The sequence below is a fragment of the Helicoverpa zea genome, chromosome 11, assembly GCF_022581195.2.
Source record: "Helicoverpa zea isolate HzStark_Cry1AcR chromosome 11, ilHelZeax1.1, whole genome shotgun sequence".
NCBI classification, from domain to species: domain Eukaryota; kingdom Metazoa; phylum Arthropoda; class Insecta; order Lepidoptera; family Noctuidae; genus Helicoverpa; species Helicoverpa zea.
The window spans coordinates 11,684,807-11,699,417 of record NC_061462.1 but is presented as its reverse complement, the minus strand read 5'-3'; the positions used below and the strand labels follow the sequence as shown (position 1 = coordinate 11,699,417).

Sequence of the window (14,611 nt, the reverse complement as noted above, 5' to 3'; positions counted from 1 at the left end):
TTGTGGATAACTCCTGCTGCAGAGATTGCAAACCGGGCCCGGGCCAGGTTGAAAAACATACCGGGTTGCGGTCTCTAGCATGCTGCAATCTATGAAAACAGAAACGAGATCAGCTTTGTTACATTTTTTATAAGAATGACTAAAGATGCATCCACATCAGACAAATGTGTGCTGTTTGTGCTAAGTTTGAGCAAATAATTAAATAATTAAGTACCATTTTAAGATGAGAATATTTATATTTTATTTTTCGCTACGTTTGTGATTCAATCAAAATCTTAGATTAAAGAATAAAACGCATCATAATGATTATTCACATTCTGGTATTACTGCTTCTCATCTGTACTGTGTCCTCAGACATAAACCACTCACATCTAAGGATGTCAACAAGGTGAAAGTCTTAGCAAAAACTAGCATCAAACGTATACACTACATATACCTTGTCTTGTAACAGTTTCATATTGTAACACACTACTTTATTTATATGTCTACTGGTACTTGGATTTAAATGACAACCTTGATTTTTCATATCACCGAATTACTTCATCATCATCACCAGCTCAGCCATAAGACGTCCACTGCTGAACATAGGCCTCCCTTAGATCTCCACAGATACCTGTTGGTGGCGAATTACTTATTTATCGTCAAATAACTTTTCCGCTCGCCATTTCTTCTTCTAGCTTCCTCCAGTAATGTCAAAAGTAACAACCTATTATGACCTTTCTCGATAAATGAGCCATCTAACACTGAAAGAACTTTTCAAATCGGCGCAGTGGTTCCTAAGATTAGCGCTCTCAAGGTATCAAAACCAACCAACAAACAACTTATGAAACCATTCGTAAGAAGATACTATGCCTGTACTAAATTAAGAGTCAGTAACTTATAGGTAACCGAATATTTTATTTGTTGCTATCGATTGTAGTCAATACATTATTTGATCACAATATTAGCCGATCGACGCTAATAAATCAAGTCGATAAGTATAGATTATAAAAAGAATCGTAAATTAAATTTAGATGGATGGCAATATCGATAAATATTTTCAGTTTTTTTTTGGCTTGATCAGGAAGTTGAAGTGAAGGTGTGACTACGCATTATATACTACATTTATTATATGAAGCCTAAGCAACGAGGGCTACCGCGTATGAAATCGCCACTAGAGGCGCTTGTGTAGCGTGAGGTCTTCGAAACGTCAAATGCCACTGTTTGTTTACGCGCGAGGGTTTATATTTGTAATTAAATTAATATTGTGAATATTTAACAATACTTTAGATTAATTATGGCAAATACAGATCAGGGTTCTATAAATGTCACTGCTTTGACACTCTTTAATCTTTCGGAAACTTATGTTCGCATTTCTTTTTCGAGCAAAACGGCACTGCGCAACACTGTGGCATCGCCAATACGTTCACACCATCGTTCTATTGTATTACATATGATCTAATATAATCATCTAATGTAGATATAAGTTTTAGCGCTCATAATACGAACTTTGATTGCCATAGTTTTAGACCTCACGCTACAGTTGCGCCATCTGGTGAAACAAAAAACGGTAGCCCTCATTGACGTACGGCTAGACAGTAAAGTCGTGGTGGCCTAGTGGGTAAAGAACCAACCTCTCGAGTATGAGGGTGTGGGTTCGATTCCAGGTCGGGCAAGTACCAATGCAACTTTTCAGTTTTCTAAGTTTGTACGTACTTTCTAAGTATATCTTAGACACCAATGGCTGATAAAAAGGTGAAGGAAAACATCTTGAGGAAACCTGGACTATATAGTCCGACATCACCAACCCGCATTGAGCAAGCGTGGTGATTAATGCTCAATCCATCCCCGTGTGAGAGGAGGCCGCCGCCCAGCAGTGGGACGATACAAAGGTTGTAACAGTAACAGTATGGCTAGATAGGAGGTAACTTATTCAATGATGGAAAGAGTATGTTGGAACAGGAAGACATGCTAGTTTATCTCCAAATGATATTGGGTTAGAGTCAGGGGCAAGTTTTTAACCGTCTTCTAAAAATGGAGGAGGTTTTAACTTTCACAATATTTTTTTAAGGTATGGGCCATTGATGGGCCATTGATGCCTGAAAATAAAGTTAATTAAATTTGATAATTCCTTGATTATGTTAAGGGCAAGCAAGCGAACGTATCATGTATGTACCTCTACATTTTATAACACCTTGTAACACTCATGATTGCAATAAATATTTGAAGTTTGAAGTGTTTACCCGACTCCTAAAAAAGGAGGTTTTCAATTTGAGTATATCTTATTATTTTGCGTTCATAATCCCCATTTTTTTCTGAATGTTAGGTAATGGTTTAAATCCTTAGACATGGACTAAGTGAAGGAAGAAATACACAAGTGATAAATATTTTTGAAACTCAATAACTTCATAAATGTGTGTTCTCGATAAGTATAATTAGAATTAATATAGGGTACAATAATAACAACAAAACAAATATAAGTATTCGTTTACTCACAGGACACAATTAATTTTGAACGGAGCTCCATATACAGGTTGACATAAAATATAATACCTAGAAATTATGTATTTTATTTACAAAAACATTTAAAAATATTGCGAAATACAGTTAAAAATATTAACGAAATATTTGTGGCATCCTGCATAGTTATATTATATTTTTTTACATTCATGAAATATTACACAAAATTAATACATTAATTCGATAAAAAATTACATGATTGTATGATTGATAAATCAGCTGAATTGATTATTTACAAAAATCAACGATGCAAATTACATGCAATTTTATTAAGTAATTTTAATTTTTTAACAACATTATTTTCATTTACAAAATCAACTTTTTTACAAAAAAAAATACAAAATTATTTTACATTTTTTATTTAAATACACAAAATAAAAAGACAATTTTACAATTTCATTATTTTTCTTTTTACAGTTAACAATATTTTTTTGGAATTGCCACCACTTCACCAACTTTATGCCAGTTGCTTCAAAGTCAGAAATGTTAAAATATTTTAAAATTTTATTTCAGAGTATTAACTTATTAAAATGTTATTTATTCAACAAAAATAAAACAGTTTTACAGTGGCGTAATATTACATCTTTGACAATTTTGTTATTTTATTTTTATGTTTGAATGTGAACTCTTATCTAACATGTATTTTCTTAAATCTAAAAAAGTAAAAAAAAAATGCTTAATACTTTGAGAAGTACGACAAGCCCGTTGAAGAGAGTTGGACACTGTCTTCCCAATTAAAATTACCGGTAGATAACTTTCATAGTTAAAATATTCATTGTTATTACTGAATTAAATTAGGAACTTGAAAGAAGAAAACTTAACTAACGTATTACTTTTTCTATTTTCGCAAAAACAAAACGCATTGGGCCCCCGATTCATAGATTTTTTACTGAAAAAATCACCCAATCAGGTACTTTCCTCAACCTACAAGTTGAAATTCCATATCACAAGAAAAAAAAGCTAAGAAAGAAATTACAGAACAAAATAAAAATAAAAAAGAAAACTGTGCCAAATAAAATAATAAATCAATCTACATATTTCTTTCCCTAAGTTATTACTTCGATGGCGTAATAAAACCTCTTTACCACAAGACATTAATGTTTTGCACTGGACCACTTCCTCAATCATAATCACTTAGATCACCATTAAGTATAGATACCACATTCCTGATGTCTCAACCAGCTCTAGATCCCCACTGTTCGGGCACCAATGAGAAGCTAGAACTCAAAACTAGATGATATAAAAAATAAAAAAAATCATCAAAAATATAGAACCTATACTTACAAAAAAATAAAGAAATATTTACAAAATACTTGATTATGCTACAAAAAGTAATAAAAAGCATGCAAAATTAATTTTAAAAAGATCGTTTTTGCAACAAAATCAATTGATTGTAAAAATCAATAAAATGGTGGTACAGTGCAGAAATACTAATTGATTAATCGATGGACGCAATTAAGATCAATTTGTTCTTAGCTGTAGACTGACTATTATCTTATTGAACACTAGAATTGAAGCAAGAAGAACAAAAAAAAAAGAAAAAAAAACTAAAAAAATACAAAAAAAAAAAGAAAATGACACAGAATTTCAACTTGCTCCAAAAAAATAAATTCAAAACTAAAACACCCTGTTGTGAAAATAGAAAAAAATACTTTGTAAAAAAAGGTTGTGAACAATCGGTTTTGTTTTAAAACAATTTGTCATATAAAATGTCGATTTGGAAACAAACCTAATTAGCCACTATTGTTTAAGAAATGAACCATAATATTTACTATTAAGTGTTACATGTTGATCAAAAAGATACTACAGATATAATAATATTATTTCAGGACTTTGAAAACCTTTAATTACTACATATAAGGTTTTATATTAGACACGACGAAGGACAATATGGTAAACTGTGAATTAATTGAATATTAATAAATTTTTCAAGTGACTACGAATAAAGTATGTCTCTAAAAAATAAATTTGGAAATACTCGTGTGGTGAAAATATTTTACATGTGAGAAAAATTCATACAATAACTATATTTTTAAGTATAACGTACCGGAAATAATGCCATTTTAATAAAAACTTAATTATAAACAATAATTTGAAAATTAGATAAGGGTTCATTTTTTACAAATAAAACATGGCACATTAAAATTTAATAAAATAGATTTTATCACTAGTAAAATAAAGTTTAATTTTCTTTAAACTTGCTCAAATCCATAGAGAGTATCCTGGGACTTTCACATGGCACTGGTTCATTCCTGTGAGAAAAAACAGGTAAATTATTTTACCTACGTGTCGTGTGTAATTTGTACAGTTATTACAATTATTAAGTATATTTGGTAATTATGAAATCAGTCATTTGACACTTCAAGAGTGCAGAGTATTGTTTTATTTACATTTTTGGATATTGTGAAGTCAATAGTGGCCAACTTCGCACGAGCAAAGCTTCTAGACAATATCTGTATGAACAAATAAATCTGGAAGTAGTCAAATTGCAATGTGGCGTAAACTAAGCTATATAAAAATGCAATCCTTAAAACTTTAAACCTAGAATTCCTAGAATCAGACCTATTTATATTTTTTGACGTTCATAAGTGCTTGTCTTGTAAAGGCCTAAATAAAATAAATGATATGACTTTGACTTTAACTGGTTGAAATGCTCATTAGTCGCTCAGTCAGACAGAACATCAAATTACTGAACAAAGATATTTCCGTAAACGTCCATTTTATAAGTAAAAGGGTCTATTATATATCTCCACAATTTGCTACAAATCCTGTATAACACTTACCCAGGTACATCAGGTCTGAGGAAGGCAGCAGGCGACTGCGAAGACAACTCTATACCGTCGCGATTGTCACAGATCAGCCGAGAGAGAGTCACCTTCTTTATTTCTAGCAGTTGCACTGAAAATAGAATTATTTAGTGTGATGATAATGAAAGGAAGCTAACAATATAACCTACTTGTTATTCAAGTGGTTTCGGTAACTTTAGAGCTAACTACTACCTTAAATCAGCGATTCCATGTAAAATGTATTCAGATAAAAATGAGCCTTCCTCCTGGGCTATCTATCACTGAAAATTATTCTTCAAGGCCATCTATTAGGCCATTTAAGCAAACTCTACAGCTTTTTAATATTGGTATAGAAATAATTGTATGTTATAGTATTTATGTAAAAGCAATAAGGTATTTTCTATCGGCTTCAAATATCTGATGCATAAATAAATAATTGTGTTATTTTTAACAACTAATTAATTGCACGAAACTAACAGCCTTACTACAAAAACTTAAACATCTGTTGAACACTTGTCTAAAAATAGTCTGGCTGCAAAACGAACCTTATTTCAACGTCATAATCTGAATTTTTTTAGACAAGTGTTCAATACACATTTTAAAAGTTGACGTGTGGTATGACGGAAAATGTCTAATCCCCGTGTTTTATTTATTAACTCAGTCCCAAAAACTCGTCATTTAATTTTCCACTTACCCGTTGTAAAAGCCCCAGGATTGACACCAGGTTCATGCTCATAGAAGAACCGATCTCCCTTCTTCAGTCTATCGAACTGGTCTGCTATAATGTTCGCGAAAGTAGGCCCCAGTATACCATGGTCTACTGGTTCTTCTAGAAGACCTCCCACCCAGAGGTCTATGTCTTCTGGGCGTTCGTAAACTGAGGATAGGCGTTGAGCTGCCTGTAGGAAATTATTTGTTTAATTAGTAAGATGGAGTGGCTTAAGTAACAGACTTGATCGATCATAAGGTTAAGCAGCGCTTGGCAAGGTTGGTCATTGGATGAGCCATCTTAAAATGAGGACTTCCTCCGTGCTTAGGAAGGTACGTTTAATTGGAGAGGTGATGGCAGGCTGTCATTTAAATATCTTTGGCAGTTGTTACGGGTACTAAGAAACCAGAAAGTCGGATAACCATTATTGCCAAGTAGTATTTATTGGGTTGCTTAGGGTAGCTAGGGTTGACTTGGTCAGATAGGCAGTCACTTCATGTAAAACACTGGCACTAAGCTGCATCTAGTTAGACCTGTAGCCAACACCAACATAGTTGGGAAAAGAAGCAAAAGACAATGAATTAGGTGGAATTCATCCAAATGTAGGCAGTTTCGCCTTGTAAAACGCTGGTTCTCATCATGCTTCTGGTTAGACTGAGAACCTACAAACTATATAACCAAATACATTATTCTACTTACACTAGGAGCAAACTGCTGAAACTCAGTATAAGGCTCCAATCCTACGAGCTGCCGGTACTGGTTGTAAGAGTTGAGGCCGTGGTCTCTCCCGCGCTGTATGTTGATGGCAGCTAGGTCTACTCCGTAAGGATTGCCTCCGTGGAACATGTAGCGGGATAGCTGGAGAATATGCGACAGAAGTTTAAATGTTATTCAGGGCTTGCACGTTAGACCAATAGACCAATTTTATTTTTGTAAACACTAATTACTTCTTAAATCAAAAGCATTTTAAGACCAGATTAAGCATAAAAAACCTGGTTTTACAAAAATTAGGTCTATATGCCTATGCTATAGCTGATTTTATCGGTCACGGCGGCTATTCTTGTGTAAGGAGATCAGCCAGCTGCGCAGGACATATTATAGTGCACGAGCATTTGCGCAGACACAGGTGCACTCCCTATTCCTTCACTCTCATAACCCGATGGGACGGCAATCCGACACGATCAGAGAAATGTGCTAATATATGATGTAGTCAATACGGTTTTATAAATCTTTCAGACAACAGATTCTGTGCCCTGGATCTAGATGCATTGGTGCCGAAATCGGATTCTAGAGGGTGCTATATTTAAACCTCAACCCTTTGGAGCACCTTCTCCAGAATCTTAACACTTATGCAATACAACGCAACAAATACCAGTGAAGAAAACTCCAACTCACCCCTTCAGTAACAAAAGGATCCACCGTCTGCATGGCCTGGTGAGACAGTCCGATGAGCAGCCTGTCCATGAAGTGTCGCAGCCGCATCCTCGCTGGCTGGAACATCACTTCGGGAATCGATATGCTCTCGTAAACCCCGCCCATTTTGGGACTTTGGATCCTGTAAAAATAACAGATATTTTATATTAAATACTAACTTTCCGCCCGTGGTTTCACCCGCATCCCGGGATAACTGCTTCCCGTAGCCGGATGGAGACAAAAACTACGAACACTATGTCCTTCTCCTGGGTCTAAGCTATCTCCCCTCAAATTTTCAGCTTAAACGGTTCAGCCATTCTTGAGTTATAAAATGTATAACCAACACAACTTTCTTTTATAGATTTTTTAGATTATTTACAACTATTTATTAATGAATGGTAGTATTGGTAGTAGGAAAAAGAATGGTAGTACAAAGTCTATCAAATTGTGGGTTTTGTTTTTTTAATTCTCCTTCTTAACCGACTCCCCAAATACGAGGAACTTCTCAATACAGTATGATTTTTTTGTAAATATTAGATTTATTAAATATTTTTTTTGTACATATAAAAAAGCTTTTTTCTTACATCAATCTCCCATCGACAGTAGAATGTCCGAATCTCATAGCAGCTGCTGAAAACTCGGCCGATAGTGAAGGATTGACGTGAGGATCATATGATGAGGAGTAGACTTCAGACGGAAGCAGTTGAAACGTCTTGATTATTTGAGGACCTGTAACATGGCATGATAATAAATATCAGAATATATGCATGCACTGCTAAAAAAATTGTCAGTTTTTAGGATTCTAAGAGTAGTCTAATGAGACTAATCTCCTGATCTCTTTTCGGTGGTGTCGGATTGCCGTCCCATCGGGTTATGAGAGTGAAGGAATAGGGAGTGCACCTGTGTCAGCGCAAATGCTCGTGCACTATAATATGTCCTGCGCAGCTGGCTGATCTCCTTAAATGAGAACAGCCGCCGTGGCCGAAATCGGCCGTGGACGCCATTATTATTATTATTTATAAGACTAAGTAAAAGAAAATGCTGAAAGGTCTTTTGTAAATATTTAGATAAGGTAGGATATGTGTGTAAATAAATAGAACGGTCTTAGAAGATCTGAATTGATATAACACACAATCAAACAAAAATATTATTAGGCATATCAAACAAGTATATTATTTGACAATTAGACCATATTTAGTTTGACCCTAGGGTCAGGAATGAAATTAATTTTTGACGACAGTACCTTAGCCTTATTTATATAATTTTTAGTCAACTGCAGACTTGTTATGTTTCTTAGATTCAATATTTCCAAATATAAATTTCTTCTTACCCAACAGCAAAGGCAGCCACTCATTATAAATGATATGCTGGAACACAGCCTGCATTATCCTCCTGGTCTCCCAGAAGACGGTATCCTCATCCCAGCCAGGGTTGAGAGCAGACAACTCTCTGGCAACCCGGTTGTGTTCCCTCGTGAATATCGTGTGAAGAACTGTTAGGGAAATGATCTGGTTCCCATGGGCGTCGCCTAGAAAGATCATAACTTGAGAAATAGTGGTTATTTTACAGGTAGTCTGTTAACCAGAAAGATTTAGACCGTCTTTCCAAAAAAGGAGGCTCTTAGTAATATTAGATTGGGTATTTATTTTTAATCGACTTAAAAAGGAGGTTTTCAGTTTGACATCATGTGTTTAGAGGTTTATGCTCGATTATCTCCAGTATGTATACCCTTATGTACTCTGTTATGTACTACCTCTATGTACTCTGTTATGTACTACCTCTATGTACTCTGTTATGTACTCTCTTATGTACAACCTCTATGTACCTACTGTCTTATGTACTACCTCTATGTACTCTGTTATGTACTACCTCTATGTACTCTCTTATGTACCATCTCTATGTACTCTGTTATATACTATGTACTACCTCTATGTACTCTGTTATGTACTACCTCTATGTACTCTGTTATGTACTACCTCTATGTACTCTGTTATGTACTACCTCTATGTACTTTGTTATGTACTCTGTTATGTACTTCCTCTATGTACTCTGTTATGTACTCTCTTATGTACAACCTCTATGTACTGTCTTATGTACTACCTCTATGTACTCTGTTATGTACTACCTCTATGTACTCTCTTATGTACCACCTCTATGTACTTTGTTATGTACTTCCTCTATGTACTCTGTTATATACTTCCTCTATGTACTCTGTTATGTACTTCCTCTATGTACTCTGTTATGTACTACCTCTGTGTACTCTGTTATCTACTACCTCTATGTACTCTGTTATGTACTATACTTCGGCCGTTCAGAGAATGCGTTCCTGACACCTATCAGTTAGTCACGACTAGTGATGGGCACAACATAACACTGAGTTCGTTACCGTTCCTTCAAAATGAACCGCCGCATTATTTTAAGATTATTTTCGTTTTAAATTGGCGGAATCATTTGTTTTATATTTTAGTTATTTAAGTGGAAACCAAAAAAAGGTAATATTCATATAATAAAATTGTTTTATTTATTCTTTGTTACAAGTACATTGAATTGAATGTGCGAACAGAATATTAATCAGACTCCGATTTGCTTGAGGAGGTGGTGTCTTCATCATCATCTTCGCCTACATGTATAATTATATTATTATCAATAACAGAATCAATCCTGATATCTCGGTCTAACAAAAGCCGGGTAATCAAATAAAAACAGATCGAAAACACTTGAAAAACGTGGTCTATGCGCACGAAACGACAACGGACGACTGTTTTAGCGTCACAAAATGGCGGCCCATAACGCCATTTGGGGTTACCATTTTTAATCTAAGTATAAAAATGCGGTTTGGTCATAGTTTTATTTTTATATTTCATAAAAGTTATAATTAAGTCTTATAGTCCATTATTTTCCAATTCTTAAAAAGAAAATCAAAACGTATTATTTTATATTATAACTGTATAAGAACAGATTACGATACTTGCCTGTTATTTTTAGCACAGCACTACAAAATATAAACCGCTGACATAACCTTGTAATAGCGCAGTATAGATTTAGAAAAATATTGTTTACCAAGTTATTTGACACTCAGTTTGGCACAAAATTATAACATTCATTGATTATTGATATAATAATGTTGTTTTAATGCTCCTCAATTGTTAAAACGGTAAACAACCAGCAAAAATATTTTTATCGTAACTGCAACGCCATTGCAAAGTTACGTCGTCAGTTCAATCGCGACGTGTCAGGAACGCATTCTCTGAATGGCCGAACTATACCTCTATGTACTTTGTTATGTACTTCCTCTATGTACTCTGTTATGTACTACCTCTATGTACTTTGTTATGTACTTCCTCTATGTACTCTGTTATGTACCACCTCTATGTACTCTGTTATGTACTTCCTCTATGTACTCTGTTATGTACTACCTCTATGTACTCTGTTATGTACTACCTCTATGTACTTTGTTATGTACTCTGTTATGTTCTTCCTCTATGTACTCTGTTATGTACTACCTCTATGTACTCTGTTATGTACTACCGCTATGTACTCTGTTATATACTATGTACTACCTCTATGTACTCTGTTATGTACTACCTCTATGTACTCTCTTATGTACTACCTCTATGTACTCTGTTATATACTATGTACTACCTCTATGTACTCTGTTATGTACTACCTCTATGTACTCTGTTATGTACTACCGCTATGTACTCTGTTATGTACTACCTCTATGTACTTTGTTATGTACTACCTCTATGTACTCTGTTATGTACTACCTCTATGTACTCTGTTATGTACTACCGCTATGTACTCTGTTATGTACTACCTCTATGTACTCTGTTATGTACTCTGTTATGTACTACCTCTATGTACTCTGTTATGTACTACCTCTATGTACTCTGTTATGTACTACCTCTATGTACTCTGTTATGTACTCTGTTATGTACTACCTCTATGTACTCTGTTATGTACTACCTCTATGTACTCTGTTATGTACTACCTCTATGTACTCTGTTATGTACTACCTCTATGTACTCTGTTATGTACCACCTCTATGTACTCTGTTATGTACTACCTCTATGTACTCTGTTATGTACTCTGTTATGTACTACCTCTATGTACTCTGTTATGTACTACCTCTATGTACTCTGTTATGTACTACCTCTATGTACTCTGTTATGTACTACCTCTATGTACTCTGTTATGTACTACCTCTATGTACTCTGCTATGTTCTACCTTTATGTAATCTTTTATGTACTTCCTTACGTTCTAACCTTATGTACTTCTATTTGAAATGAAAAACATTGAGGTTGAGTCTGAAAGGAGTTTCTTAACTAAAATTGGAGTCTTACCTGATTCAAAGCAAGCAGCCCCCTCCTTTATAGACAAGCACTCCTTCCTCTCCGTGAGAGGAGGGAGCTCCCTCCCAAAGTCGTTGAAAGTCCTCAGCAGCCCTCCTGCCTCTCGAAGAGATGCTAACTTCTCCTCTGAACTGCCGTATAAGTGGGATAGGTCTGGGTAGTGAGTTGCACCGTTCATCTGTAATTTTTGACACACTTTTGTAGTTTGTAAGAAGACCAGATCATTATTTCTGTTTTACTAGAAACTTAGAGGAAAGGATGTTTTATGTTTTCTGCCTTTTTATGTTTTCTGCCTATTTTTAACCAGTTCGCGCATCCACATAAAATTATCCTAATAAAACCGTATGTCCAAAATATATCATAGTTAGTTCCCCATGCAAACTCAATTTCTATTAACTTCTGATCCCCATTTTCTTTGACCCTCATTTTTTCACAACTGCTAAAAAAGAGGGTCTACTTTGATTTCTATTTTTACTACATTTGACGAGTCATGATGTTCATTTACATTTATATATTTCATGATATATTTGCCTCGTTTTCTAAACTACTAACCTGCTTAGCATACCCCACGGAGCAATCATCGGCCGGAGCTATCTGAGTCCTGACGAAGTTGATACATCTGCGCTGAAACTGTCCGTAGAATGGGTCGTCTGGGGCCACTTCTATGGGAGCACAGGCGAAGTGCTGTAGTTCTGGAGGTAGGAGATCTTCGCCATCGTTGGCACAGCATGATATGGCACTGCCGTTATCTGGGTAAATGGAAAAGGCAGATTAAATTCAAGAATTTGTTTGGGCGCGTGCTAAAGCCACAAAGAGGTATTTTTGGTATGTTACATCCAGAAATAGTCAGCCATTGAAATTAAAGATTGCTGGTTTTTAAACCACATAAACACACTGGGATCTACATAACAAAGATCACGCTAAGGCTTCTAATTTATATATAAAAAGTCATCATAGACAAGTCAAATGGAATAGCGTGTTTAAGGTCAAATAAGAGCTCACCTCTATCTAGATTCTCGATTGGCAGAGCCCAACATAGTTGGAGAAAGTAACGGATGAAGGAGAAATTATTATAAAACTCTTGCTGTACAAGAAAATACAAACCTTTTTTTAAACTTTGGCAATAATCATCAAATGACCCCCCTCCCGCTGTGGGTTAGCAGCGGTGAGGGAGTGTTAGACTTTTACTGGCAAAAAAATCCATCGTGTTCCGTCGTAGGCCTTTTATGTACCAGGGCCGCGGTAACTCTTTCTAACAATCCCGCAGCCCTGGCAAGCCTTGGTCCTGCTGGGCCCCGCTGATCTTTCCTTACCCTAACCGTGAGCTGTTCTCATGGACCAAGTTCTCGCAAAACTGTTACAAGACAAGGGATATTTCTAAACAAACCTGCAGTAAACACGACTCCAGCGCTGATGTCATGAGCTATGAACTGTCCGAACTGCATGAACATCAGGTTATGAGTACTGCTGGGGTGGCTTCCGTCCAACAGTAGTGTGCTGCTCACTCGTCTAGCACTGGGGAGGGGGAGGCCGGACTGAGCTGTTCTCATGGCCCAAGTTCCTGTGGAAGAATTTATTGGTATTTTTAAGGCGACGAATTGGTAAACAATAATTCCATAACCTGCACGCGCATCTAAGGCGCCAAGAGGGGACGGAGCGTCTGAGCGGGGCGAGGATTACAATACGCGCGCTAGCTTATAACTAAAAGTCGTAAGCGACAAAATGGTTTTCTAATTGTATTATTTAGAAATGATAATTTGATAAAAAATCCTTCCACAATTTTAAAGAGTATGTATATACTCAACTACTAAAAAAGTTAAGAGGCTTAAATCGGTCCCGTTTGCCTATAATATGTGAATCTCTTTTTAAAAAGAGGTATGTTTGATATATTTTTCTCTGTTATAAAAGTTACCTAATCATGTTTTGAAGTCTAACAAAATAAGGTTTATATCATGAACTTTCAGGTAAACAAGCTGTATTTTGATCCGTTTTGTATTTACTGAGAAAAATTGAGATCCTTGGCGCCAAAATTTCCAATTCGTCCTCTTAACAACGTCGTGGACTTTTTTGAAAAGTAAGTAGGTCTAGTCTTGGAGCTATACATATCTAGGCTGTAACATATAAGGTACTCAAGGAACGTTATGGCGTTGACGATAATGAACTGTGTAACTATATTCTTTTTAAGTCTCAGTTGGCTAGGAAGTAAGTAGGGTTGAGTTTCAGAAAATATCAAAAGATGTTAAAGGCCTCTATGAAGGGATAAATGACATTCAAAGTTTAAGCTTGAAGCGATTTCAGGTTTTTATTTCAGATAACTTTTTTATACAGTAAAAAATCAAATGACTTCTTCTCTAACTGCGGTTGCAGTGGAAGGGAGTACAACACAATTTACTGATTAAAACCCACATTTATCTTTACCAATAAACTAAATAGCAGATAACACTGGTCAACAAATTAAAATATTTTTTTTGGTGCAAAGGTGAAATATACAATTTCTTGTAATTCTACAATCAAACATCAAATTTCATAAAAAAACGCGTTTTTGGTGCTTTAAGAGGGGTATATCTCTAAATCCCTACGTGCTAGTGCAACTTTATGTTCTGGACTTCGATTACGTATCAAATAATCTATAAGAAATAATATATTTCACCTTTGCACCAAAAATGCTGTTGACCAGTGTCATTTAAGATAACATGAAAGCACTTACCATCACTATAATCTGGAGGTAACAGTCTCTCAAAGCCAGTGTGTATAGCACCCCAAGTCGAGTGCGTGGGGTTGTTGCACTCCCCGCCAATACTGCGGTAGCGACCCGGGGGTGAACATGACGGTGGTGGGGGGCAGAATGGAC

The 14,611-nt window shown here is 35.6% G+C and overlaps 1 protein-coding gene across 1 annotated transcript in view; it reads right to left on the bottom strand.

The window, feature by feature from the left end:
- Nucleotides 1-2,454: 2,454 nt before the first annotated feature.
- Nucleotides 2,455-14,611, bottom strand: part of LOC124634714 (chorion peroxidase-like) — a 28,263-nt gene continuing 16,106 nt past the window's right edge. Inside the window, exons 15-25 of the mRNA XM_047170374.1 lie at nucleotides 14,468-14,611; nucleotides 13,148-13,321; nucleotides 12,313-12,509; nucleotides 11,752-11,938; nucleotides 8,738-8,935; nucleotides 7,992-8,136; nucleotides 7,390-7,549; nucleotides 6,694-6,852; nucleotides 5,980-6,184; nucleotides 5,283-5,397; nucleotides 2,455-4,751 (exon numbers count right to left, since the gene is read on the bottom strand). Coding sequence (XP_047026330.1) covers nucleotides 4,682-4,751; nucleotides 5,283-5,397; nucleotides 5,980-6,184; nucleotides 6,694-6,852; nucleotides 7,390-7,549; nucleotides 7,992-8,136; nucleotides 8,738-8,935; nucleotides 11,752-11,938; nucleotides 12,313-12,509; nucleotides 13,148-13,321; nucleotides 14,468-14,611 — 1,754 coding nt within the window. The 3' untranslated portion in view covers nucleotides 2,455-4,681. The remainder of the gene's footprint in view (nucleotides 4,752-5,282; nucleotides 5,398-5,979; nucleotides 6,185-6,693; nucleotides 6,853-7,389; nucleotides 7,550-7,991; nucleotides 8,137-8,737; nucleotides 8,936-11,751; nucleotides 11,939-12,312; nucleotides 12,510-13,147; nucleotides 13,322-14,467) is intronic.